The sequence below is a fragment of the Pogona vitticeps genome, chromosome 4, assembly GCF_051106095.1.
Source record: "Pogona vitticeps strain Pit_001003342236 chromosome 4, PviZW2.1, whole genome shotgun sequence".
Classification (NCBI taxonomy): Eukaryota; Metazoa; Chordata; class Lepidosauria; order Squamata; family Agamidae; genus Pogona; species Pogona vitticeps.
Genome location: NC_135786.1, coordinates 54,965,541 through 54,992,609, shown reverse-complemented (window position 1 = coordinate 54,992,609; position 27,069 = coordinate 54,965,541). Strand labels below are relative to the sequence as shown.

At 40.8% G+C, this 27,069-nt stretch overlaps 1 protein-coding gene and 2 long non-coding RNA genes across 3 annotated transcripts in view; 2 read left to right on the top strand and 1 right to left on the bottom strand.

Moving 5' to 3' along the window:
• The window catches only part of LOC140706567 (uncharacterized), a 4,654-nt gene extending 890 nt beyond the window's left edge, over positions 1-3,764 (top strand). The window contains exon 2 of the long non-coding RNA XR_012086266.2: positions 2,921-3,764. This is a non-coding gene — a long non-coding RNA (uncharacterized LOC140706567). The remainder of the gene's footprint in view (positions 1-2,920) is intronic.
• LOC144588971 (uncharacterized) overlaps positions 1-7,058 on the top strand; it is a 24,727-nt gene extending 17,669 nt beyond the window's left edge. Inside the window, exon 2 of the long non-coding RNA XR_013544763.1 lies at positions 6,463-7,058. This is a non-coding gene — a long non-coding RNA (uncharacterized LOC144588971). The remainder of the gene's footprint in view (positions 1-6,462) is intronic.
• MLN (motilin) lies at positions 6,327-27,069 on the bottom strand. Its single transcript, XM_020794918.3, has 5 exons — positions 26,799-27,069; positions 14,105-14,222; positions 11,128-11,232; positions 8,401-8,509; positions 6,327-6,474 (listed from the first exon to the last, which is right to left on the bottom strand). Exons 2-5 carry the CDS (start codon positions 14,219-14,221, stop codon positions 6,467-6,469), a joined length of 339 nt encoding a protein of 112 aa, XP_020650577.2. The 5' UTR covers position 14,222; positions 26,799-27,069; the 3' UTR covers positions 6,327-6,466.

Here is a 27,069-nt window from a genome sequence, read left to right as displayed (position 1 = left end):
ATTTTCAGACATTTTGCCATCATATCTGCCAGCCTCTTTTGCTTCTCATCTGCTGGATCTTCAGCACAGCATTGTCTCCTAAAGCTATTGGACATGTCCTGTGTTAACATTCTCCATTACCTTTCAGGGATGCTAGTCTAACAGAATGTACATTAAGAAATAAGAGATTATTAAGAATAGCTGTAATACCTGTTTGAATGATTTCTGTGTTGTTTTATCTTTGAGTTATGTTGTGTAGAAGCCTCCAACCCCCGCTGTACACAAATAAAGGGATTATACAGATTGGGGCCAACCTGTCCTGTGTTCTTTAGAAAATGCCCCAATCCACACCATTCCTGAATCCAGACACTGTCTAGGCATTTCCCAAACACCTTTAAAACAGAACAAAATTCCCATGAATGTGGGAAAATGCAAATAAGCATCTTAAAAAGTAGAGATATCACCTTGCCAACAAAGGGCCACATAGTCAAAAATATGGTTTTTCCTGTAGCGATGTATGGAAGTGAGAGCTGGACCATAAAGAATGCTGACCCCCGAAAAATTGATGCTTCTGAAATGTGGCAACCCTAATAATATGAGAAATGTTCAAGGAGATGGTTTATCATTGCTGTCACACTCCCAGGGAATTTCTGGCCTTGTTTTAATAGTTCTATATCGTCTTCCTGGTGACATTAGTTCAACTTTTTTAAAAAGTTAACTTGAATTCTAACTTCCTGGAGAGGCCTGCACAGAAAAGATGCCATTCTGTTCAAGAATTAAAACAATCCTACACACTTTGTGAAACTAGCCTTCCAAGGAGCTGCATGCTTAAATTCTGAAGACCAATAGCCAAACAAAGCAAACTAATATGTATAATCTCAGAAGCGGGAGAAGCTTGTCCTTTGAGACTTAAAGCCCACATTAGTTAAGACAGGTTATGTCTAGCAGACATTTGTTGAGTAAGTTAACTATGATACAATTAGTTAATACATTTAGTTATGTAAAAGTATTGTATGTCATGAAAATGAAGTTTCCTTGCTGTGACTGCTATATAACTGAATATTCAGGTTAGCAAACAGGTCTCAGGGCACACTATAACTGCACTGTAGATATTTTCAGGGATGGAGAATTTCAGGTGCATTACCACAGGCTGCAAAAGCACTCAATTCACATTATGCAATGTTTTAAATCAATTTGGTCTTGTTTTGTATTTTGCAGCTTCAATGTTTTTTTGGTTAAATTACTCTATCTGCTCAGGTTAATTGTAAGGTTTGACAAAACTGAATAGCTTCAAGTTCCCCCAAGGTTAGTACACCCCCCCCCTTTTGCTCATCAGCTGGCCCTACAGGCTCAGTAACCCCCACTGCAGTAACCCACATTGAAACATTAGCAGGAGACAAAATAAAAAGATTTAATTTACTTACAGTTGAACAGCTATCAGAAAACTAAAAACAAGCATGCTTTGAACAACAGGGCCTCAACAGACTATTTACAATTTCAAAAATGACTAAAAAGGGGGGGAAAGTCACTTAAACAAAGAGATGCCATTGGAGACAGGGCAGGAACATTTGGTCATAAAGAGATGTCCTCTTTGATATTGGAGACATGGTCAGGAATATTTGGTTACTGATAGTCACCTCACCCCCAGAAAGGTATCTCCCATCATATCTACTAAAGGCTGCATATGAGGCTAAAATAACTCCAACATAAATTGCTGCTGAAGTTTTTAGGTATTTGTGACTATTATTTATATTAATTCAGAATTTAGACTACATCTCACAGAACAACAGCCACGCTGGTTTGGGGTCTCTGGGATCTGTATCCCCAAACAGGAAATTCAAAGTTGCTGCTGCTATTAGATAGACCTTTTGACTGTGCTCAGAAAAAAAAATGGAAATAAACCCCTCTTTGCCCTTTTTGTGTTGCAGGAAAGTGGACAGGCTCAGCAAGCTCAACACTTTAGAATTTCTTAACATTTTTTTCCAGCCCTGAGGATTTTGAATATTGAAATTGAGTTTCATTCATAAACCATTAGCACTCCCTCACAGCTCTTTCTGGAGCACCCTTTTGACAGGTCGGTTTTGGACCTATTTGGTCCTGAGCTGACCAGATTCTGATGTGGGTTCAAATGTCTCAAACCTCTTTTCAGGATGAAACTATAGAAACCATGACTTAAAACAAAACTATAAACATCTCTTTGTTGCTTGTGGTAGAAAAGTGCTAATAATGGCACAGAACAGGGTGTAGGGGAGAAGGGCTGTGTACCTTGTGCACTACATGGTTGATGTTTCAGGGAGGGTGAGATTCAGGTTCATTGCCCCAGCCTGCAATTTTTCCTAAATGAAAATATTTATAGAAAAGAAGAGAGGTGGTACAGCTCTTAGGGAGCTTACCCCCCTGCATGCCGGCCTCCCTGGAAACCATCCCTTCTAAATTATTAGGAACCTTGTTACAGGTTGGGCATAACAAGACACTCAAGTTCCCATTATGCTTGGTTTTTAAATCAGTTTGTCCTTGTTTTAATAGATTTATATCGTCTTCCTGATGACCGTCGTTCAAACAAAGAATGTCCAGGAGGGGAGGTGCCCTTTAGAGTATTTTGTGCTTTTGAAAGACAACGGGCCCTGTACAGTTCCTCCAGTATGAGGCACCCTACTGTGGTATCCTCTGTGAACGTAACACTGGTATGGCTGTTAAAAGCAGAAATACAAACCTATGTATATTGGGCATGGTGCAGAGGCCTCAGCATATCTCCTTGGGGTGTACCAATACTAAGGTTGAGAACCATAGCTGTATATTGACCTGCTCTAACCCTCTGACTGCATTCAGACAAAAAAACAAAAACGATGTAGCCTTTTGCTTTACATGTGCCATGGTTAGAGTTTCACTTATACTAGATGTGCAAAGAAATAAACCCTTCTTTTCCCTTTCTGTGTTGCAGGAAAATGGACTAACTATGCCAGGCAGGCAAGACATCCTCAGCAAGCTCAACATTTTAGAATTTCTTAACACTTTTTTCAGCACTGAGGATTCTGAGTATTGAAACTGAGTTTAATTCATAAACTATTAGCACTCCCTCGCAGCTCTCTCTGGAGCACCCTTTTGACAGTTCGGCTTTGGACCTATTTGGTCCTGAGCTGACCTGATTGTGATGTGAATTCAAGCGTCTGAAATCTCAGTGAAATTTCACCTAACAGCCAGACTGTGCTGATTCCTTGCAATAAATAATTGTTTTAACTTTTTTTAAAATGTACACTTCATAGTGGGTGTTTTTTGTATTTTGCAGAAGGAGCCGGAGATGTTGAAGATTGGTGGCACATGGTCTTTTAAGTTGCAAGCTTATTTCAAAAGTCTCTAGGCATTTGAGGGCGGATGGTCACTTTGACTTTCTTAACTTGACGATTTTGTTTGTGAAAGATGTTGAGAAGGCTATGGCTCAAAGCTCTATGAAGGATGCCTGGAAAATCAAAAGGGGCTTTAACACACACACAGGGAGAGAGAGAGATTCTAGGAATCTTCCTTGGGTATAAACATGTGGAAAACATTTTTACTTTGGAGAGTATTAAAGTCATTTTACTAAAAGCATGGGGGGATTGTATACTGTTCTACTTATTGCTCCTTACTATTTCATGCCTACCTACTAAATCTGCATTCAAGTGTCTGAAATTTCAGTGATCCTGCTGTCCAGTGCTTTTCGTTGGGAAACAGAAATGACTTATTTTTTCACCTCACAGCCAAACTGCGCTGATTCCTTGCAATAAATAATTGTTTTAACTTTTTATAAATGTGTACTGCTAAGTGGGTTTTATTTTTGTAATTTGAAGAAGGAGCCACAGAGGATGGAAATTGGTTAAGGTGACAATGTAGAAATATTACTTGGTAAATCTTCAATATCTTTGATCACCCATCATTGTGGAAATACAACTTAACACACTCTAGAAACACTGATGATTTTGATAGTGGTACTAGAAGGTAGGTATATTTATTTAATTTATTGTGACCAGGTACAACAGCATCCACACATAAATATGGTGGATCTACTCGGATTACCCGCATGAGCCATGAGGTGAGGTTAAGGAGCCTAACGCCCTGGGATCCCTGGAAGGAAAGAACACGAAACCGGGCCTTCTTGGTGGTGACTCCTCGCCTCTGGAACAATCTCCCTCCTGAGATCCATGCGGTCCCCACTTTGGGCACTTTTAAAAGTCAATTAAAAACATGGCTATACATTCAGGCCTTCCCTCCAGTTAATATCTGACTTTTCTGTTTATTCTCTCCTTATGTATTTTCTATTCTATTGTTGTATTCTGTTTGTGTGTGTTTTTTTGTATTGTGGTCTTTTAGACCAGATGGGCAGGGTATAAATCAAATAAATAAATAAAATAAAGATCCTCCTCATCACACACACACCCCCCATCAGGGTGCAGGCTGACTTTCTTGCACTTTTGTTTGCTTTGGCTTTGTGGTAAATAGGAATAGGGCTTCTGCAGATCTGCATTTTATTCTTAGATTTTCTGGGTCTTCAGGCAAGCTCTCTCTGAGACTTGGAGGGGGCACAGGGGGCATGAAAAACCCCACAAGCCCCTGGTAGCAACCTTGGGGTGGGTGCAAGTGTCCCGGTCTCTGCTGTGAGCATGCACAGAAGGTCCCTGAAATCACCGCTGTGGAATTTCAGCCCCAGGCGGCCTAAGGGCTTGCCGAGACATGCCCTAGGGCCACCCGTTTTCTAGCCAAACCCCCTTCAGCCTCGCCCAACCTTCCGCAAATTACAAACAGGTCTTTAAGTTGCAACCTTTGTTACTGCACATTCTCAAGGGAAGCCCTTGGGGTAAATTTGATTTGTTGCAATGAGAAATCCTAGTTTCTATATAACATAAGAGTAGAAATCGTGAAAAAGGCTTAAACAGCTATATCGTAACAAAAGGTTTGTTTGTTTGTTTTAACCATTGTTTTAAAATTGTCTCCTATTTAGAAAAGTCTAATTATTTAATTTATTGTTACACTATATCAGAAGGTCCCCAAAATCATTCGTAAGAGAAGAAGCTTGTTGTTCTTGTTTACTAACCATGGCTTTAAAATTGTCTCCCATTTAGAAGGTCTAATTATTTAATTTACTGTTACAGCATATCAGAAGGGCCCCCAAAATCCCTGGTGTGAATTTCAGCCCCCAGCGGCCTAAAGGCATGTTGAGGCATGTCCTACGACCACCCCTTTTCCAGCCAAGGCCCTCCAACCGCTCCCCATTGGTCTACGGGGTCGTGGGGTGGCACGCAACCTCGGGGACCAATCCTCAGGCCACCCCAGGGTCACGGGGGACCCCTGCCTCTAGGAAAAGGCTCCTATAGGCTCACGGGCCCCCCCGAAATCCCTGACGTCACGCAGGGGGCTGGGGCAAGCCGAGACATGGTCTACGACCACCCCTTTTCTAGCCAAGGACCTCCAACCGCTCCCCATTGGTCTACGGGGTCGTGGGGTGGCACGCAACCTCGGGGACCAATCCTCAGGCCACCCCAGGGTCACGGGGGACCCCTGCCTCTAGGAAAAGGCTCCTATAGGCTCACGGGCCCACCCGAAATCCCTGACGTCACGCAGGGGGCTGGGGCAAGCCGAGACATGGTCTACGACCACCCCTTTTCTAGCCAAGGACCTCCAACCGCTCCCCATTGGCCTACGGGGTCGTGGGGTGGCACAACCCCTCGGGGTCCAATCCTCAGGCACCCCTAGGGTCACGGGGGACCCCGGCCTCTAGGGAAAGACCCCTATAGGCCCACGGGGACCCCCACAACCCCTGACGTCACCGTTCGGACCACCCCTTCCGCCGGAAGGGGCCTGGGTCCAGCCTAGGCGCCGGAAGTCCCTCCCCTTCCGGTCCAGGGTCCCAAAAGGGGGCGTGGCACCTGTCAAAATTGAGATTGAATAAAGCTACCACTATCCTACTACTAATGTACACCTTAGAATCCCATCCCTCAAACCCATCTGCTTCACTTTCCTGGGCCAGCAGCAGCAAGCAATGGCAGTTGCACATATGGTTGGAGGCAGGCTTTCCTGTCCAGCTAAAATTGCTTTGTGCTTCACAACCCCTAAGTGTAATCCTTCACTAGACTCTAGGAATGGCAAGTGCTCTTAGTATCTACTCAGAAGTGAGCCCCATTTTGTTCAACTGGTTTAGTCATAGGTAGGTGTATGTAAGATTGCAATCTTAATTACTTGAGTTTATGAAACATTTCGATATTGCTGTGTGGAATTTTAATCTTTCCTAGAAATACAAAATGATTTTCAGTGACATCTTCCTTTTCTTTTCTCGGATATAATTCTAAATCCTTTAAAATGAACAAGTTAATCATATATTTAAGTTTCATGTTTTATTAGCTTGCATAAGCATGTTTTCTTTCTGCAGTACAGAGGCTCACAGGCAGCATTTTCATTTAGTGGAGTCTTGCAGATTTGTAGGAAGTCCCTCACTTGTCTTCTGGTTTTTTTCAGAATGTCAGTTAACTACAAAGAGATGAAACAAGAAAAAATGAAAGCCTATGAATCAATACTATGCAAGCTTAAAGCTGGATCTTCCTAATCTGCCACATGAAAAAAAGGTGATATCAATAACTAAAAGCTGCTTGGAATAAATCAGATTACCATAGCAATGCTGGTGTGAGATCTGCATATCATGGAAGGAAGCACCCACCGTCCTTGTAGCATGATTGATCATCCTCTTTCATTAGACTATTCCAGTTATGATATACGAAGCACAAGATTTTGTTAATTAAATTTTAGAAGAGCTTGGCTCACATTTTTGAATATCTCTCTCCAGTTATGGATGCATAAGTAATCTGAATATTTTTCTGTGCATAGTCAAAGGTTGTTAGTTATTCAACATGATACTAAGGTCAGTTTCATTTCCTCATACCTGTTTTTTTTACAAGGGTTGAAGTGTAATAGTCTCACTGTTTCAATGTGATTGAGTTTCATGATCACACAGCCTCATCCATGTACATAAACTCCGATGTACTCCTACAGTATACATGTATTTCTACAGTACCTATGTAGTATTATGCAGTATATAAAAGTGACTCAAAACTTGATGGAAATGGATATAATATTATGGTCTTTTAACAAATCTGTGATGGTGTGGCTGCGTGTGCCCAAACGGTGATCTGAATATGGGGCTCTTGAATCTCAGTCCATCACCTTAGTTACTACATCACACAAGAAAAGTACGGAAAGCCAGAAAAAATGGAGCCATTGCACTATCAATGTAAACTCACAGATTACCTTGCTTTTATGGCGATACAAGTTTCTAATTGTGTTCAGATTTTTTTAAATTTCTGGAAACATGTGATTATTCTTTGAGAAGGGTGTGGAAGCTATGACTCTCCAGCTGTGAAAAAAGGTTGTCAATCTTATCTTCAGTGGCAGAGTGGTAAATTTGGAAACTTAGGCAGTCATCATTACAGACCTCAGCCTTCAGCTTAGACCTCTTCTTAGGAAGGAGGCACTTTCAAGCAGCTGGAACAAACTACAGTACAGTATATCAAGACATGAATTCTGGTTGTTTTCATTTCCATCAGGAGCAGGCTTTTGGGTGTGTGTGTGTGTAAAATTAATGACTCTGGCTATTCAAACCAATTGGGAGTCATTAATTTTAACCAAATTATTCTCAAATATGTTGCATCACAACAGAGATACCCTGCAATCGTGTATTGTTTGTTTCTGAGAAAATCCATTGCTGCTCAGACTTCCATGAAGACTGCAGATGAGCTCAGAGAGAAGACTCCTCTCTCTCTCTCTCTCTCTCTCTCTCTCTCTCTCTCTCTCTCTCTCTCTGTGTGTGTGTGTGTGTGTTGATGCTGTCATATCCCAGCAGTCCTTCAGCCCTTGCTTTCCTCCACCCCAGTCTACTGCAAACAGATACAATCAGTTTGAGTTGACTTTTCCCCTTTTCTGTAGCTTGTTCAATTTCCCTCTCTTTTTGCGATAGTAACCAAGGTAATCAAAATATGAGCTCCCTTTTTTTGTACTGAAATATACCTATGTATATCTCCTTTTGAACATCAAAATGACTCTCCCCCCCCATTGATTTTCCTTCATCAATACATTACTACTGTCCTGTATGTTCTGGAGAAGCAAAGTGTGGGGAAGTAACTTTATAGATAACCAGCATTCCACGGCAAGAGAGGCCAGTGGTTGTGGATTCTGGGTATTGTAATCCAAACAAATCACTTTTCCAAACTTAATTTGCAAACTGAAAATGCAGTTGGGTTGAGCTTTCTGTAGTCTCTGAACAATGCTGATAGGAGAAGGGTTTCCGATTTATGGTCTTCGGTACAAACCTGAGTATGAAAGTGAGGCTATTCCAAGAAACTTTATACAGAGGGGATCTCCCAAAGTGAAAGAGAAGTGGATTTTGAGGTTCCTATATATTACCGTTCTGAGTATCTGGTAACATCTCTGCTAGGAGTTCCTTCAGGACATCTTGGTATTTTTCCAGCTGTTTGGACTTCAGATGTATTCTGATTTCTACAGGAGCAATCAGCTGTGAAAGAAAGCATGGTTAACAAGCGAGGAAAACCCACATTATAACTACATTCTGCATCGTAGACACTGAAGGGGAAGGAATCATTAGTATTGGACCATTTGTTATTGCTAAAAGGGATTTCCTAATTCAGTATTTTAGCCTTTGATGGTATGACCTGTAGCATACGTATAAGTTGCTTTTTGAAAGGGCAATTGCAGAAGTCAGTGGCAGTTGTTTCTAATCTTGACATCCTGACCATTTATCAACTCTCTAAAAGTGTACAGCTGTGATCCACTATGCCGTGATGCATGCAAATAGTGGCCCAAATCAATGGAACAATGGAGTGGATGGTGACTGATTCAAAAGTCTTAAATTAAAATAAGGGAAGAGTTTTCAGAGAAACTTGCATTTAGTTCCCATGATTCAGAGAGCTCCACAGAGTGCCATGCCTGAGCAATGAGACTTGCAAATATCCTTCTGGTGACTAATCCCAAAACAAAGCAAGGCAAACTACAAAACAAGGAGATGAGAAGGCTCATGTAATGGCCCCTTTGCAGTGTGTAAGTAGTTCCTGCTCCTAACAATATGCTCTCGGGATGTTATAATCTGACCTTAAGTTTCATGATTACTGAGTGTTTCCACAGGCATTCAGCTGGATGGCACAAAAATAGAAGGTCCCTGATGTGGTGATTTTGGGATGGATGGGGAGTCTTTAAAGGACTCTCATGCCTTGAGAGTGGATTTTAGATTCCTGGACAGGCTTACTTTATGACACTACTTGGGTTTAGTGATAGGGGGCAGCATCTTTGCTATTAAAACCATCCCCCAGCTAGCTTGTTCATTGGCTGTGCTGGCTGGTAGTTTCTAGGAGTTCAGCCCCCCAAAAGTAATGCTATTCTATTTGTTAGGAACCAGGAGCATAGGAGCAGGTTGGTACACTGGACAAAAATTTGGCAATGAACTCAAGCCCTGTGTGCCACATTTTGTAGCTTTTTCATAGATGGTCTCTTCTATGTGGACTCTTAGCAAAACAATGAACGCTTTTGATGCTGCAAAGATGAAATGTAGAGCCAACAAAAGATTTTTACATTATAGATTTGGTGCCAAGATTGCAAGCAGTCACTATATTGGTAGGCGGTAAGAACAGTTCCTATGGCAGGTTTTAATGCACACACATATCTATAGCTGTCAAAGCCAGTTTAACTACTTAAATTAGCCCATTTAGTAAGAGAGATTGGTTGACTATTTGTTCTAACACAGTACATATATCAACATTTTCTGCTGTATACAATACGCAACTGCAAGAGGGATCATTATTTGTACATAGACATCGACGAAGAGTCTGCAGAAAAATGAATGCCATTGAATGTGCTTGGGGAAATCTATGCATAGCATTACACCGAATATATATACACAGGGCATGTATTTTTAGGCAGCCATGCCATTATCCAGGAGATTGCACTGAGCCCCCATCCTCTCCCTCTCAATAGCCAGTCATCATTTTGTGGTAACAGTCATCATGAGCTCTTCCGAGGGCTTTCCTCCTCTTTTTTTTAAAAAGATATTTCTTTTCTCTTTTTTTTGGGTGGGAGGCTTCTATGGGGTTTCCTGTTGATATCTCCCTCTTGTATATATTTAGGAGAATTTTGGTTATATTAGCCATGGCATTCACATCTGAACATGAGAAAAGAACAGGATGTTTTTAATGATGAAGTAGGATTTCTAAGACTCCTGAGACAGTCACCTCATGTTTCATTTAGAATGTTTAGTGACATTTTATGGGAACAAGTGGATTTTGCCTGTGTCATTAGTTTAGCCTAATGAACTCTTCATTGTTATCGTCTGACTCAAATGGGAATTGAACTTCATATGAATATATAAATTTGAAACCGGATATGAATGCTCATATCTGATAGTGATTCTTGGCAAGCTCTCATTCAGCTGTAGTAAATTCCAGTTTCAGTAATGTGATAATCCATTGTAACATTATTCATGCCATGCAGATACTTTCCTCTGCAAAGTCCTTTGGAGATCTGAAACAGGTTGGAAAAATTACTGCTTTCGACCGTGACTCCCAGAATCCTGCAGCCAGCATGTTGCTGGCCATGCTGGCTGGCTAGGAGATTCTGAAAATTGTAATCTGAAGAATATCTTATTGGGCAAGCAAGGCATCAAATGGCTGAGCAAGGAATCGTGTTGCAGTGGGAGTGGGGAGAATAACAGAGTCTCAAGGGAACATGGAGATCATTCAGTCAAACTCTGTGCTCTGCACAAGCCATGCAATACAGGGCACAGGTACAAAATGCTTTGTAGATAGCCTCTTTCTAAATATCCCCAGCAAAGATGAACCCACCATCTCTTTCACTGCTTTAAATAGCCCTCACGGTACAGAGGTTTTTCCTAATGTTCAGCTGAAGTCTGCTTCTCTGCAGCTTCTCTCTCCACTTAACTCGCAGAAGTGTGACTCTTTTTTTCTGTGAAAGCAACAGCTCAACCCACAGGGAATTAAAAGAAGCTTGGCTTTTCACCACTAGTTTATACACAGGTCAGTCTCAGTCTTGGACTGCTGTGCCAACAGGTGAGTTGCTGTCATGTGCCCCATCTTCTTTATTTCCATAATTCACGGCACCACTTACCTTCATGAACTGTCCTTCATCTTCTGAAAGCTCAGAAAACTCTCTCATATCTGATCTCTGCTGCACACTTAAGGCTTTCTTCTGAGCTTGGTTCCTTTCTCTCTCCTAAAGTAATGCGACAAGAAAATGCCATATTTAGGCTAGGAAGTTTGCATGGCAAAGCTGACTTTTCAAATGTGAAGATAACACCTCTCATAAATTTTTACTTCAGCAAAATCTGGTCAAAAATACTCTTTGCAGCTATATCCCATGCATTATTTACTCAGTAAGCGCCGCTGATTTTACTGCAACTTATTTTGCAGTGCATAAGATTGCAGCTTTAGTTGTATTTCATTTTTCAGCTATGAGCATAAGTTATCAGGAAAGGCTTTACCTATGCTTGAACACTTCTAAAAATTTAATTGCCTTAGATTCTATGGTCTGTTTTAATAGATTGTTTTATCTTAATTGAATAGCAGATCCAATGGTGAGGACCTAAAGGCTGAATATAGTTCAGGGTAGGAAATATTTGATTATCCAGCTGTTTTACACATCAGAATCCCCAACCAAAGGTATGGGGTTATGGTAGATACAGTTCAAAACACCCAGAAGACCTCATGTCCATTACCCTTATGAATAGGTTGTAGAGGCTGCAAATCCCCTTATTTATTTGTTTGTTTATTTATTTATTCAACTTGTGTGCCACACCAATTAATGATAAACATTACTCTGGGTGGTTTACATCTGGGTGGAGTAAACAAAGTAAATCAAATTATAAATATAGTGAAATACATACATGACATATAATCAATACAATAATGAAAATATTGAGATAATTGCAGGGTAGTGGAAAAGAAAAGTTTGGTCTAGTTGCAACGCTCAAGTGTTTGCTTGGAGTTCTTGCAAAGTGAAGCAGCCAGACCAGGCCCAGCAATTTGCAGGTTTTTCAATCTCTCCTGTTTTAGGTGTTGGGCTCCTAGCTTATCTTCAAGATGGTTTTGCCTTAGGTATGACAGCATGTAGCAGTAAGAATAAATTGTTTTTATATGTCAAAAGGCTAAAGTGAATATTTCAAGCAAGAAATTAAGTTCTTCTTTCTGAATCTGGCACGCTGCCTGCCTACTTTTAGCAATTTATGCCTAAAGGAGCCATTATTCTCTTCTCTGTTTTGAGTTAATTTGGTGACTCACATGGGTGCATTTATAGGATAGCCTTTTTGAGGGTGAACACAGGAGCCCCAAGACTTCTACAGGCCTCACTGAAGTAAGCAAGCATTGTACTTCAGGACAGTTTTAAGGCCAGAATGCAAATTAATGTCAAGAATTACATTAAAAATAGTCTGAATATTCCAACCCCAATTGCTGTTCACAAGAGCGTTGCCCCTAACAAGAGATAAATGAAATGAAAATACAGAGAAACTGAATTATTTGGCTGTGAGGTTCTAGTTTCCTAGGCTTTAACAATAATAATTATGTGCTATCAAGTCAATTCTGACTTACAGCAAACCTTTCCAAGTTTTTTTTTTTTTTTTTTTTTTTTTTTGGAGGGGGGGTATAAGCTATTCGGAAGTCATTTACCATTCCCTTCTTCTTGGAGCAGCTTGCCCAAGGGTACACAGGCTGGCTTTCCTTGTGGGAGGCACAGTGGGGATTCAAACCCCCACCCCCTTATATAACTCCCTGAACTATCCAGTGAGTTTAGGGAGATGCAAATATAGTAGCAGAATCATGAGCAGATAAAACTTCTCTGTATCCTCCCCTCTCTGACTTAGTATTCTTTCTTAGGGTGCAGTGACACACCAGGAAAAAAAATGAATGGTTCCTCTGTGAAGTTCCACCTGGGGAGTCAGTTTTCCTTGGTTGAATTCACTTTGGCTGGGCACATGCACATCAGAAGAGAGCAGGAAAGCAGGACACTGGCAATCAACCTTGTCCGCAGCTTGTTAACAGTCCTCTACTGTAGTTCTAAGGCACAGTTTCTGCTGCAAAGAAGCTGACTGCCAATTTCCTCCTCACTCTCTGATTTGATCTTCTACGTGTCCTAGTGCACTTGTGCTGTCATCTAGTATTTTTTTCTTTTAAGTGGGAGAATGTTGTGCGCCCCCAGTTTGTGTAGACTTTGCAGCTTACATAAGATAGCACCTGGTTTACTTAGAATACAGTAGATGAAAACAGGAATGTGCCAAAACATCCATTTCTTTTTACTCCAAATGGCTGTGCACCACCTGCCTGTGTGCCAGGGGCTGCACAGATGATTGGAGTGCCTCTTTTGTACCAAAGAACAGGACAGAGCAACTTGGGAGGTAAGGAGAGTTTGGACTGAAATGCATGCAGTGGGTCAGTAGCTGGCTGTCCTGCATCATGGCACTCTGTGAAATTCCATCCTTGGAGATAATGCTGAGTGAGACTTAAATTATCATTGCAAAGTTTGTTCTCCCATGTATTCTAAAAACTTTCTGAGCGTCATGGACTGGGAGGTTGAGGTGGCCTTGGGAAAAGCAAATTTAGAGATGGAACGTGGAAATGAGGAATTTTTGGTGTTTTTTTTTATGTACCAGAGTTGGCACCAAGGTTTGGGGTGCTCAATGGAGGGGAACTGACATCCTGGCAGGTAACTGCTCTAGTGATCATACTGTCTGATGCAACGCAAATCCATTTGATTGGGAAAAAAAGAGAGAGAAGCCTCAGTGATGGAGGAAAAAAATGTGACTTCAGCCTGATTTGCATTGACTTTCGGATGAATGTGGCCAATGGATTAAAATACCAATCTGACTGTCCCAATCTGGGAGCATTTTACAGTACATATTATTTGCTAATATAGTCGCCCACTTGTACTGAAGTAGACCATAGGTCCATTTAGCTCATTTGTATCTTCATTGGGCAGCATCCACTCTTTGAGTTTTCAGAGAGAAGGGTTTTCCTAGGAGATGTCAGGGGTTGGCTTGAGGACTTTTTGTAAGCAAAATGTGTACTTTTTTTGTTGTTTCTCGGAGGCTAACCTGCATTCTTCTGAAGTCTTCCCAACTGTAGAGGGCGGTGTACCCTTCACTCTGTTCAGCCAGCATGGCTACCATATACAGGAGCAGGAGAGCTGCCACCACTTTCCTTCGAACCATCCTGAAGCATGAAAGGAAATTAAACAAACAAACAAGCCTGGATGGTAAAGTTAACATGAAATTGTCAACAGACTAGCCAGACAACACAATTTAGTGGTTGTTGTGGGTTTTTCGGGCTCTTTGGCCGTGTTCTGAAGGTTGTTCTTCCTGCTAGGGGGTCGCATAACCCCCGAGCAGGAAGAACAACCTTCAGAACACGGCCAAAGAGCCCGAAAAACCCACAACAACCATTAGATCCCAGCCGTGAAAGCCTTCGCGAGCACAATTTAGCTTTTCAGACATGTGTAACTTGTTACAAATGTGTATAGCTGTTTCCTCACTATGGTACTGCATAGGACAGAAATGTTATAAGTCACAGTTAAGACTTAGGAACAATCTATGACCAGTGGAATGGGATCATGGCTTGCTCATTGCTGGCTATAAACAAACTCCCATAGAAGTTGTAACACTGGACTACAACATAGTGGATTTGGGATGTTGCTGCATTTTGCTCTCGTATAGAATTCCCATCACTCTGTAGTTCACCTCTATCCAGAGAACTGCAGCCCATACAGAGAACTTGGAAAAGTTAGTGTTGTGAACTACAGTTCCCAGAATTTCCCTGCCAACATGGCCATCTTGGCTGAAGGTTCTGGTTTACAAACTCCATTCTCATTTATGGGGCTGACAACATGTTCTGTTAATAGTGCCATACAACAATGTTTAAAAACCCAACCTTGTGGGTTCTTGGTTGGGTAACTTTGGTCTTTGGTGTCTGAAATAACAACTGACATCATTTGGAGCTCTACTCTAAAAAGAATTCAAGGTCCAGTGCCCTTTCCTTACCACTATTCCTATTACATATACCGGTAGTTGTTCTGACTACTTAGTACCTGGAATATGAATGACCACTGAGAAGAGAAAGGTCATATTGTGTGGGTGGGTATGTTGGGAAGGGGAAGATGTCGTTCCAAATACACCTTGCTTCACTGCATTCCTGCTTGAGTATTTCAGTTCCAGGAACCAAGATCTTAAGTAATATTATGCTCATTCCAAACACTATGCAGTTTTGACTGTAAACTGTGTATGTATCAATGTTTCTAGCTGACTAGCTGAATAACTAATGCCTTCTTATTAATCATCAGCCATCATATCATAATTTGATCTATTTTCAGGATGCTTTTTATGTTTTAATAGGCAACCCGTTCCCTAATTTAGCTTTTAGAACCAATGAAACAAAAAGAATTTTTTCAATATGTTGAGGACCGGCAATGATCTTCCAACACACATTTTTTCTTTCTTTCTGAGCATTGGGGTAAAAGACTCTCTAACGTGATAGTAAAATTAAGGAGTTACAAGAACTGGTTCCTTTGAGCCACTGGTTTTCTAACATTCTCTGTCCTCCTTTTTTCTTAAGGGACACCTTTTTACATACTTTGTTGAGGAATCCCTGCTTCTCCCGTCTGCAGCCTCATCAAAGGAATTCTGGAGAGACGCTCAACAGGGTCCTTCCTACAGGTTGGAAATTTAATTTTTTAGAGTACAAGCTCTGAGTAGACATGATAGTAGGGAGAAGTAGTCTTTAAAAAGTAACTTTTCAAAACTCTGCTCTTTCACTGCTTGTGAGATACCATATCAGTCCTTAAGTGCTTTCTGTTGCCTACTAAAATTGCACTGCTTGGTAGAACATGCAATAATTTCCTTCTCATTCAAGGAAAGACGTAATGATGGAAACACTGCCATTCAGAGAAACTGGTCTCTGCCATTACTTCATTTGATTTTTGTAGCAAGGGGCCCCTGATAGTTTCTGAGGAATAACAAAGACTGGTTTGAAAACAGCAATTCTGGGTTACAAAAAATTGCACATATTTAAGGTCAGGAAAAAAAGGTGAGACAGAACTAGTGACTGGAAGAGGGGGATTCTTAAATAATTACAACCCAAAATGCTCTCACATCTGGGACTATGCTAACTACCTTTCACAAACATGGAAGAGCTACCTCAGTCCCTTCTCTCCAACCAGTGTACTTTCAGCTCTACTTGTGAGCTATCTCTAGGGTCTGATTCTAGTCAGAGTTAATTTACATGGAGAATCAAATGGTGGTTTGACTATCTTCAGGTTTGCATGCGTTGTTGTTTGCCTCCATCTTTTTTCCCCCTGCTCCAATCCCACTACCTCCAGGTTGTGTCCAACCAGTTTGTCATCACACTGAACCCAGCTCATTATCTTTTGTGCTTGCTTTGCAAACCAGATGTGGAGTCTTATTTCAAACATGACTTCCAGTTCTTCAGTGTATAAGCACAAGGTTGTTTTCCCACAGTTTGGAGAGACAAACGATAGCTTACCAAAGCAATTCGATCTATCCAGAACCAGAAAACTGGGTAGATCAAGATGAGGAGGAAGGTGAAAATGCATATTTGTGTTATATTGTGTTGAGCTAACACTGGGGTTTAGAGGCCTCAGCTGTGTTTTCTTCTCTAACTAGCAGACTGCACTCTATTCCTTCAGCTGATATAAAAGTGAAGGGGTCTTCTTAGATTCCTTTTCTTATGGTTGAGCAGCACTACTGGCTTGTTACAGAGAAGTCATTTACTTCATTTGTAACCCAGTCTCCAGGAGTTTAAATGGCTTCTCAGTGTTGCCAGCGTCAATGCTCTCATAAATACAGTGCATAGCTATGTTTCAGAAATCTAAGTATTTAAGTAGGGGAATATGTGTGTGGGCTTTGCATTTTTCTTTTTCTTTCTTAGCATTTACCCCCTGATGAGGAAAATCTGTTAACTGGTAGTAAAGCAATCTGCTTTACAGTTATTATTTTTAGTATTTTTCTCTCCCCCGCCCCCTTATGTTTCACCAATCTTGGTGGTTGGAATAAAAAACAGATAGCTATGTCACAATTGCTAATCTTATAAGAGACCTATTAAACTCATCAGATCAATTCCTGTTGGTGTGCTGAGGTTTTTTAAATGAGCTTTGATCAGCTGAAAAGAGCTGAGAACACGGTTTGTCACTCCTGCTTTATGGGAACCCAATTTTAAGGGACTGCTGTAACTGGTTTTTTATCTTAAATGGACAACAATATCACATCACAAGGAGAATTTATGTAAACATTCAAGAGCCTTTTTAATTATTAAATGCTCTTTTTAAACAGATTAATGAAGCATGGTCTAAGTGCTTAGAAGCTTTGCTCATTTTTATCCTGAGACTTAATTAATTTTTTTAAAAAAAATGCTTTCAGCATTAGTTAAGTATTGCTCTTGGGTCAGATTCTGTTCCAAACCATGTCTTTATGTACTAATAAAACTGGACAGAATTTGAAACCAATATTGCATGGCACCTAAAACTAATTCTACTGGCACATTTATAGCCCAAATGTATTGCAGCATGGAAGATGAAAAAGAACTGGGCATGGTGTCTGTCATTTGGACTAATTCAGTGAGTTTGATGATGTTTCTGTGGGAATTCTTTATTTGGGTGGCTGCATTAATTTAAGAACATTAATTTAATCTAAAACTGATAAGCACCAAATGTAATCTGGTTACCTTGATACCACACTCATGCCACAGGAATGTTGAAGAATTTTCCAGGCAGTGCATGCCGTTGTAATGTGAGTTTTTCAAAAAATGTTCCATTGTGTTCTGCTTATTGTTTTGGCTGTATACAAGAGTATAAAGCTATGAAGTTTCTAGTAATGTAATGAAGACTGCTGTTCTCTCCAGAATTGTCGCTTATCTAGAGATCATTAGTCCAAATCATAAGATCAACAAAGAAGCATGCTATCATGTAAGGTAAGTACTTTAGCAACTGACATTATACCTCATGTGGCTCTTGTTTTCTGAGACCCAGACATAAAAGGTGTAAGAAAAACCAAAATAAAAGTAACTTAAAGATTTGCAGAGCTGGCTGGAGAACTTAGTGCTTTAAGTATCTGGCTGTGGAGCCAGAGTCTGGGAGTTCTGTACCTCACTGTGCTTCCTGCAAGTAGAATCTTTTTCAGCCTCAAAACCAAAATCAATTACAGAGTAGTTTGCAGGCAATGCTCTTGGACATTTGAAATGGAACATGGATCCAAAGGGCAAAAGGAGGGGATGAAAAAGTGCCATCATTGTTTAGCTTAAATGTTTTTGTATTTCTGGGAATGAAGCCTTCAGAGAACACTTAACCTTTTCATAACAATAATGTCAGTTCCAAATTATGGTGACCCTTTTCAGCATCCTCTAGGTATACAGTACCCAGAAGCCATTTGCCATTCCGTTCTCCTGGGGGGAGCCCTGGGAATGATCAATTTGCCCGAGGCCACATAAATTGGCTCTTTTTCTGGGAGGCACGGTGTGAAATCCAGCTCTCAACTTCTGGTTGTACAAGATACTCAATAAATTGAGCTATCAGAGGAAAAACTGGACTTGAGGTAGGAAACCACTAAATGATGGTGTTATGGAAGAGACATAGCCCTTTTGGGGAATGCCAAATAAAATGCTCCATCTGCATGATCTAAAATGGCCAGATTTGGCCTTAGGGCCCAAGATTCCCTTCCCCTGAGTCAGATCTTAACTGGACATCCTATCTAGAAATAGGACAAAAAAACTTTGTTCAATCTTTGCTCCAGCTGACTGAAAGGGACAGACAGGGCCTGTCCTCCCACCCTGCAGACTAGAGTTTACCCAACAGCTGCTCTTTGTGGTGGTGGTGGTGTGTGTGTGTCTGTGTGTGTGAGGGAGGGAGTGACAATGGACTTAAAAATAAGTCTCAACTAGCACAGGAGGTTTGAGTCACAATTACTCTGATTGTCTTCCTTTGTACCTCCCTCAAAATATATTAGGTTGTCATCTGTTATTTGTATCATTTTGGAGCTTGGAAACATTATTCTTTTTAAAAGAATTAAATGGCCTATGTTGTAGCAATACTCTTATATTTCTGTCTCCAGGAAGTCTTCTGAAGACCAGAAAAGAAATGGTGTAAATCATGCTGTTGGAAAATTAAAAAAAAAATACTGTACAACATAGTTGGCAAGGCCTGTTCTCTTGTCCCTAGTTTGAGTGAGAAAATAGGTATTGTTAATTTAGAAGAAGGCAAACATGTGGCATGAAGGTGAGCTGTATTTTAAAATCTCCAGGGGACTAGCTTTAGGGGAACTGTGAAAATGATTGCCCCCTCATTTTGCCAGTCAGCACCACTATGAGAAATCAGTTGCTCACTGATTTAGCATTGAGGGCCGTGAGAAGGGTGTATTTGATCTACCGAAGCAGGGGCTCCTATAACTTCTTCTTGCAATGAGTTTCTCTGCTCCAGATTGCTTTCCTCCCATTCCTGCACTTTTCTTTGGAAAGGGCCATGACACAGGAATATGTTAGGCATATATAGAAAATCTTAGGTTAAAACTCTGGCATTTCTTGTTAGAGATGAGAAAGGTTCTTGTCTAGAATGCTAGAGGCCTTTAGCTACTGAGCTAAATGGACCAGTGGTCTCAACAAAAAGCAGCTGCCTAAGTTCCTTCTCCAGGGTTTCCAACCATATTTACAAGGTCAAATACCTGTTTGGAGTTTTGTGGTCAAAAAAACACCTGGGAGATCATGGTTCAGAAATGGTGGCTAAAATGTAGATTCTAGCTGTTTGTGGCACCACATTTTTGCCATTTCAAAAATAAGAAATAACATTCAAAGGCTGCCTAAAATTTGTTACAAATATAGGCATTTGCCCCCACAGTAGCCAAATGTGAAGGAAGACAGGACACTGCAGTATAGACACTCTTATTGCCGTGCATGAAAACATAAAAACTACGAAGTTGGAAAAGAATTTGAATGTCTAGAAACCAGTTCCACTGTCCTTATGGAAATGTTAAAAATCTTGGAGCACCTGTACTTATATCTATATAATCGGAGAGAAAATGCAGCAGTTTCCTCATTCCATTCATCATGGATTGTTAGTCTTAATTAGTGCATCCCCCATCACATTTCCTCTGAGAAAACAACAGATTGTAGTCAATCACTACTGAGGTTCACTTTGCATTTACTCTTTATTAGCAAATCACTTACCAACCCCATTATCTTCTCCTTACGTTAGCGCTTTCATCCTAGGTTGGAACATTTTGAACCAACATTAATTTGTTTCAAATTGTGGCCTTATATAAACCCATTTTGAGTTGTTGTTCAGCTGCTGCGTTTAGTTTTTTCCTAGTACTTGACAATTCAGAACTATTATTTTGGCTATTTTTGAAATGGCATGTTGATGTGCTTTCTTTCTGTTATATCACACATTTGCCTATGAATCATTTCCACAGGTAGAGCAGGTTTAGAGCAGATCAGAAACCAGAAAATGTTTCTGAAAGACTGAAATAAAACTTCTCCCTGAATACGAATATAGGTAAAAGTTTGACATTTTTCATCATGTAAGTAAGTAAGTAAGTAAGTAAGTAAGTAAGTAAGTAAGTAAGTAAGTAAGTAAGTAAGTAAGTAAGTAAGTAAGTAAGTAAGTAAGTAAGTAAGTAAGTAAGTAAGTAAAAATTCCTGAGCAGCTGACATGCTTGCAAATTTGTTGCTAGGGTCCAGTGCCCCAGACTGAATTCATAGATGCTGTTTGCAGCCAATTGCACTGTGTGTTGCTGGCTTGCTACAATTGAAAGGTGTTGTCCAGATTTATATTACACAATCTGCCTCTCTTTTCTGTACATTACTTTTGCACAGCTGTATCTCCTGGTTGTTTTTAAATTTATATTGTCAGAAAGCACTGCAGAGCCCCAAACCCAAAAGATTTCCCCCTCATTTTTCATTTGTCTTGATTTTAATGTTCTACTCAGAAAAATACCCCTGTCTTTTCACCCCCTTTTGTTTCCTTTGCTTGGCAAGGCCACTACATGCCTCCACCTTGTTTTGCAAGCAGGGCACGTCGTTCATACATTAACGCTCCACTGAGGGCCACCCTAGGCGAATGGAGCATTTGCTGTTGTGAATTAGCTTTACCAGGAATGTCTTTCTACCAGAAAGCGATGAGCCAACATCGGACATCTCTGAGGCCTGATCCACTCCTGTTGACCTCTCTTGTCATTGTACATGTCGATACAAAATGAGTGGGAAACAAAGGATGTGTAGGAAGCATTTTTTTTCTTTTGTCCCAACATTTGGTTTAGTTTTTTTACCACCACTATCATCATTAGAACTGGGGGCTGTTATATTTGTCACACAGTTTGCTTACTTTTTACTTAAATATTTATAAGCCACTTTTCGGACCAAGTTTGTTATTGTGTTATTAATTGCTGGTGCAATGGGGCAGACCTGGTTTTGTGCCATGACATGGGAGAGAGATGCTTCAACCCTTTGCCTCTAACCTAATTAGAATCCATCTGTCCATTGCCTACTATAATGGTAGGACACTTATAATGGACACTCCCTCCCATTACAAATGATAGGAATCTGATCATCACCCTGGCAGGACAAATGATGACAGCTTTGGCCCATGACCACCTCAAGATGCCATGTGTCCTTTCAGATAGTCAGATTCCCATAGGCCCAACACATCACTCACATTTCCCAAGCTGTGTTCTGGCCCTATGGTGAAAAACATCCCCTATGACAATAGGGGATGGCGCTTGATGTCCCTTGTGGTTGGTGGGATAGAAGGCACAGCACAGTTGGGTGAAGCCGGGCTGGTAGATGGAGCTGGGGCAAAAATGGGCACTTAATCTCCATACCCAAGCAAACATTCACCTGTACGTATAGCAGGAGGGAAACATAGATGGGGCCAGAACTCTCTGTGTTTATTGAACAAGAAGGCAGAAGTAGGCTGGCTATAGGTACCCTTGAGCAAAGATGTGATAGGACCCCATTTATCGTAATGGATCAGCTGTCACTTGTAGCAGATGCAGTAAACCAAAAGCCTAGAGGGGATCATGCAGAATACCACATGAGGAGTACTGCGGGCCAAGTGGAATGCCCCAGCTGCTTCCAGAAACTAACCCTGCAGACAGGAACAGAATTATGGCATCATTGGGTTTTCCACTTCCAGTGCTCAAAGTAGGTGCAGGAGCATGCCATGGTTAACAAGCTAGTGCCGGAAGAAACCTAGCCCCTTGTTAAATGGCCCAGATCCAGATAACTGAAAAACTGCCTATTCCTTCATGAGCATGCCCAGAATCAGGGATCTTTAGGGGAGCCCCTATTGTGTATCTCAGTACTTTGAGAGGTAAGGCTGGCGAAGACACAAGACAAGAGAAATCTGGCTGTTTCTAAATAATGGGTTGGTTTTCTTATGGTTTTATATTGTGATTTTGTTGTACATTGCTCTGATGGCCCTAGAAGGCAAAAAAAGGAGATGTATAATATCATATGTTACATAATAATGATAATAATAACCATGTACTATCAAGTCATGGTGACCTCTTCAGAATTTTCCAGGTAAAGGATACTCAGAAGTGGTATTCTCTTCTTCTGGGGACACCCTGGGATGATGCGGCTTGCCCAAGGCCACATAGGCAGGTTCTACTCACAGGAGGCACAGTGGGGAATTGAACTCACACTAATTATCTAGGCCACTGGTTCTTAACCTTGGGTTACTCAGGAGTTTTGGACTGCAACTCCCAGAAGCCTTCACCACCAGCTGTCCTGACTGGGGTTTCTGGGAGTTGCAGTTCAAAAGCATCCGAGTAACAAAGGTTAAGAACCACTGATCTAGGCAGCATTGGTTGCATATCCTTCAATTAAATCCTGAATCAGCCTAATCTGGAATAATCTGAGTGAAGTTTGAATTGGAAGTGGAATGGGCAGCTTTGATTTGTGAGCAAATTGACAGGGTCCTAAGTAATTCAGACCAGTTCAGTGATGTAGATATCTCACTGAGTGTGGAAAAGGTAGGCAGTGTGTTTTCAATAAGACCAAATGCAAAAAAATGTCTAGGTGGTGTGATCTGAAGGGGAAAGAAGGGAGCTGGCCTTGGTTACTGATTGCTGTAACTTGAAAAATGAAATAAGAATTTCATCTCACTATATAGTTATGGTGCTTGCAGGCAAGATTTGTGCATGATTGCTTAAGCTATATGGTCAGTTATCTAATCCAGTTGTTCATCAATTTAGATATTAGGTCTAGCTGTTAGTGCAGTACTAAACTGATCATAGAGCTGGGGATACAGTTTGATGTTATTTTTGATGGCCACCAGTCTCTTCTTTTATATCACAGTGTTTTTTCTTGTTTTTTAGAGTGCTTTGGCATAGCCCACTTTTTGGTTTTCTTTTAGTGGGAATGGTTCATTGTGAGTCTCTGTGTGTTTGAGAAGGCAGTTACATTGCTTTAAAAAAATCCCCTATTTAATTCAGGTATAGCTTGTTTTAAATTGCTATAAAACTGGGTGAATACACAATACATGTGTAAGAGTGGAATAATTTGATAGGGAACTGTGGGGGTTGTTTTGGAGCGGTAGTGAATTCTTTTACTCCTTCACCAGAGATTTGTTTATTTTAATGTGGATGTGGAATCGATTCATTTAAATTGATTCCCCCTATGTGAATGCCTTTGTCTGTGCTAATTTTTAAGTAGCCCTCTTGCTGGCTGACTTTCCCAGCCAATTCCCGCCTGCTGTTGTTGTGTCAAAAGCATAGGGTGGGGAAGAAACCCGGTCACCAAGCAGCCTTGCAGGAGCCCCCTGCCACTCACTCGCTTGCCCAAATCTTATTTCAGTCCCGAGGAGAGGGCTGAGGGATAGATAAGGTAAGATCATCCCGAGGAAGCGTCTCTGTCCACAAACCACAGAACCGGCAGCTGAAAAGCAGGCTAGCCAGCCAAAATATGCCACCACCTCTCTCTTCCCCCCTCCAGCCAGCCAGTTTCAGCCCATGTCTCCTCTGCCTTGGCTATTTGTATGTGTTTTGTTTGTGTGTTTGAGACACGTGTCAGCTACCTGTTGCTGCTGGGCATCCTGCATATATCAGCAATCACAAGGCACTGCTGTGCATGTGAAGGCTTTTCTAACACTGGCTTGCTTGGGTGTTTCCTATTGCACTTCCCTCCTCTGGGCATGCACATCTAGGGTAAACGTACATACAGGCCCGCCCACCTGCCTTTCTGAATTCCAGCCTGGGTAGAAGAGAGAGCACAGTCATCCAGCAAGGGTGCCCTGTCAAAAACACTGGAATAAACTTTGTTTCAGGAGAATGCAAACTGCAATTCCAACACCACATGACTACCACCTGATTTGGAGTCGATTTAAATTTACACCGACACATATTTCAGACTATTGCTTTAATGTAAACAAGTCCTTAGCCAAGAAAATGAATGTTCTCTTTCCTCCCATGTCTGAATCTTAGAGATATTGTTAGGGCTCAAGCATGGTAACCCTCAGGAAGGGAACAAAGTCCACTTGAAATATATATATATTTAGCTACTAGCCTCTTAGCCTGCCCGCTTGCCCACATCTGACAAGCACAGTTACAAGCCTGCCTGCCTGTACCCGCTGTGCTGCCTTTTAGTAACATACTTTAACCCAGCTGAATGCTTGCTGTTTAACTGGCTCTTCTTGGTGCTGTTCTTCAGCTGTAAAGCTTAGAGATTTTGTAAGGAAAGTGTTCCCAATATTAGGAAGACATTGCTGGTTAGCTTACTGGCTTAGGTTTCAGGCTGCAGAGACAGAGATTGGGAGTTCAATTCCCCACTCTGCCACTTTGAGAAAGGCTGGACTTGGTGATCCATAGGATCCTTTCCAGCTCTGCAGTTCAAAGGTAATTGTTATTATTATTACAATAAAAGGACAAATTCAGCCTGAGTAGGTGACACTGAACACTAAGCAGAATGTACATACAGTACTTCAATAATTCTTTTATTTTTCTTTTAAAATCCAAAGTATAATGTGGCTACAGTGTAATCCTCTGAACTTAGTGTCTGAAATTTGGCTGGGTCTCTCTCCTCTTTAATAATAATTATATGTATGTTCTCAAGTCCATTCTGAGTTACAGTGACCTTTCCTAGGGTTTGGGCGGTACAGAGCACTTAGGTTTATAGTTCCCTTCTTCTAGGGGTGCCCTGGGATTGTACAGCCTGATGAATCTTACACAGCCTGATTCTTCTCCTGGGAGACACAGAGAGGAATCAAACTCCCAACCAAGTCACTGAGCTATTAGAATCCATTATACCCTGTTTCCCTAAAAATAAGACCTAACCTGAGTATAAGCCCTAGTATGATTTTTCAGGATGCTCTAATATAAGCCCTACCCCCCAAAATAAGCCCCAGTTAAGTGAAACCCCATCCTCCACCATTGTGCAGCAACCAGAAGACGATGACAGGACTGTATTTGAATAAATGTAGATTGTTGTACATGAAAAAAAATAAAAATAAAACATCCCCTGAAAGTAAGCCCTAATGCATTTTCTGGAGCAAAAATTAATATAAGACCCTGTCTTATTTTCAGGGAAACACAGTAGCTACATATTTTGTGTACATTAGTGAAAATACAAAATATATAAAATAACCACTTTCGTTTTACAGTCTCCATCAATGAAGGAGCTGGCAATTCAGAGTCTGAACCAAATCATACAGAGTCTAAAATTGCTTAGGACCAAGTTAGGATCTAGTCTGGAGTCTGGAATCGGTCCCCAAATGAAACCTAGTCACAACCCTAATTTATAATTTATAATTTAATTTTAATTGTAATTTAAAATATATTTAAATAATTAATAAGTGAAAGGCAGGAAATCTACTCCTGTAGCTCTCAGGTTAGGTGACTACCTAGCCTCTGCTTAAGTGGGAGGTAATTTTATTACAATTATTGTAATGGAGTTTTATTGTTATTGTTATCTTATAATCTCCTCTAAAACCCTATCAGGAAATAAAGTGGGCTATAAACACAAGAAATGCAGTTGTAGAAACCTAAAGCCATAGCATGTACCTTAGAGACTGATTTATTATGGCATCAACTTTTATAGAGAAGGGTTTATTTTTCTTGATACATGAAAAGGTCTAAGACAGTAATGGGTATAGATGGGGTTTGGATATGCAATCACAGAATCCCAATCATTATCACAATATAGATATAAAGATAAAAGTGGACTCCCTTTAAAATTAGTAAGGTGAAATTCTCCCATTCACTGGGGTCCCCTAGAAAACTCATGCATTTGCTTCCTAGAGGTCTAAAACAGGAGTTTTCAAATGCAGTCCCCAAATGTTGTTGAACTTCAGCCCCAGGAATCCTGGCCATTGGCTGCTTTTTCTGGGAGCTGAAGTCCATCCAACAACATCTGGGGGTACAAGGTTGAGAATTACTCATCTAACCCAGATGACAACTGGTTCTTAATCCATGTCTGTTATGGCTGATCAATAGCATTAAACTGTTGTCACACAATATGAATGCACATAGTTCTGCCTTCTTTGTATAGCCTCATAGAGGGTCAAACTCCATTACACCCTTTTGATAAGTCAACTATATCAGGTTTATTGGAGAGTGTGACAAGAGAAGGACCTGGAATTCTTTTCTACTTCCTTAGCACTTCACATCACAGAGAAAGTGATGTGTGCAACAAAATGTAAGCACATAATGCGAGATAATGTCAGTTGACTTGAGATTCCAAACATCATTTTCCCACTGAAGATCTACGTTGCAAAGACACAAAGTATAGAATGCTTACCTGGGAAATGTGCTGTCTCCTTTGCAGATTGGTGCTGTGGAGATTTGTTTTGTCTGTTGTGTTTTCTTCTGCCTCACAGTGAGGCTTTTATATAACCACTTCCAGCACCAAATGACATAAACAGCCCTTGTCAATACCCTAGACCCTCGGAGAGCCTAGAGTGATTGGATACCTAGGAATACCAAATGGCTTTGTTGCTCATACCTCTTCTTGTTTTCCTGGGATTATTAAGAGGTCTAAGTTTCCAAGAAGAGATACTTGCCTTGTTTCC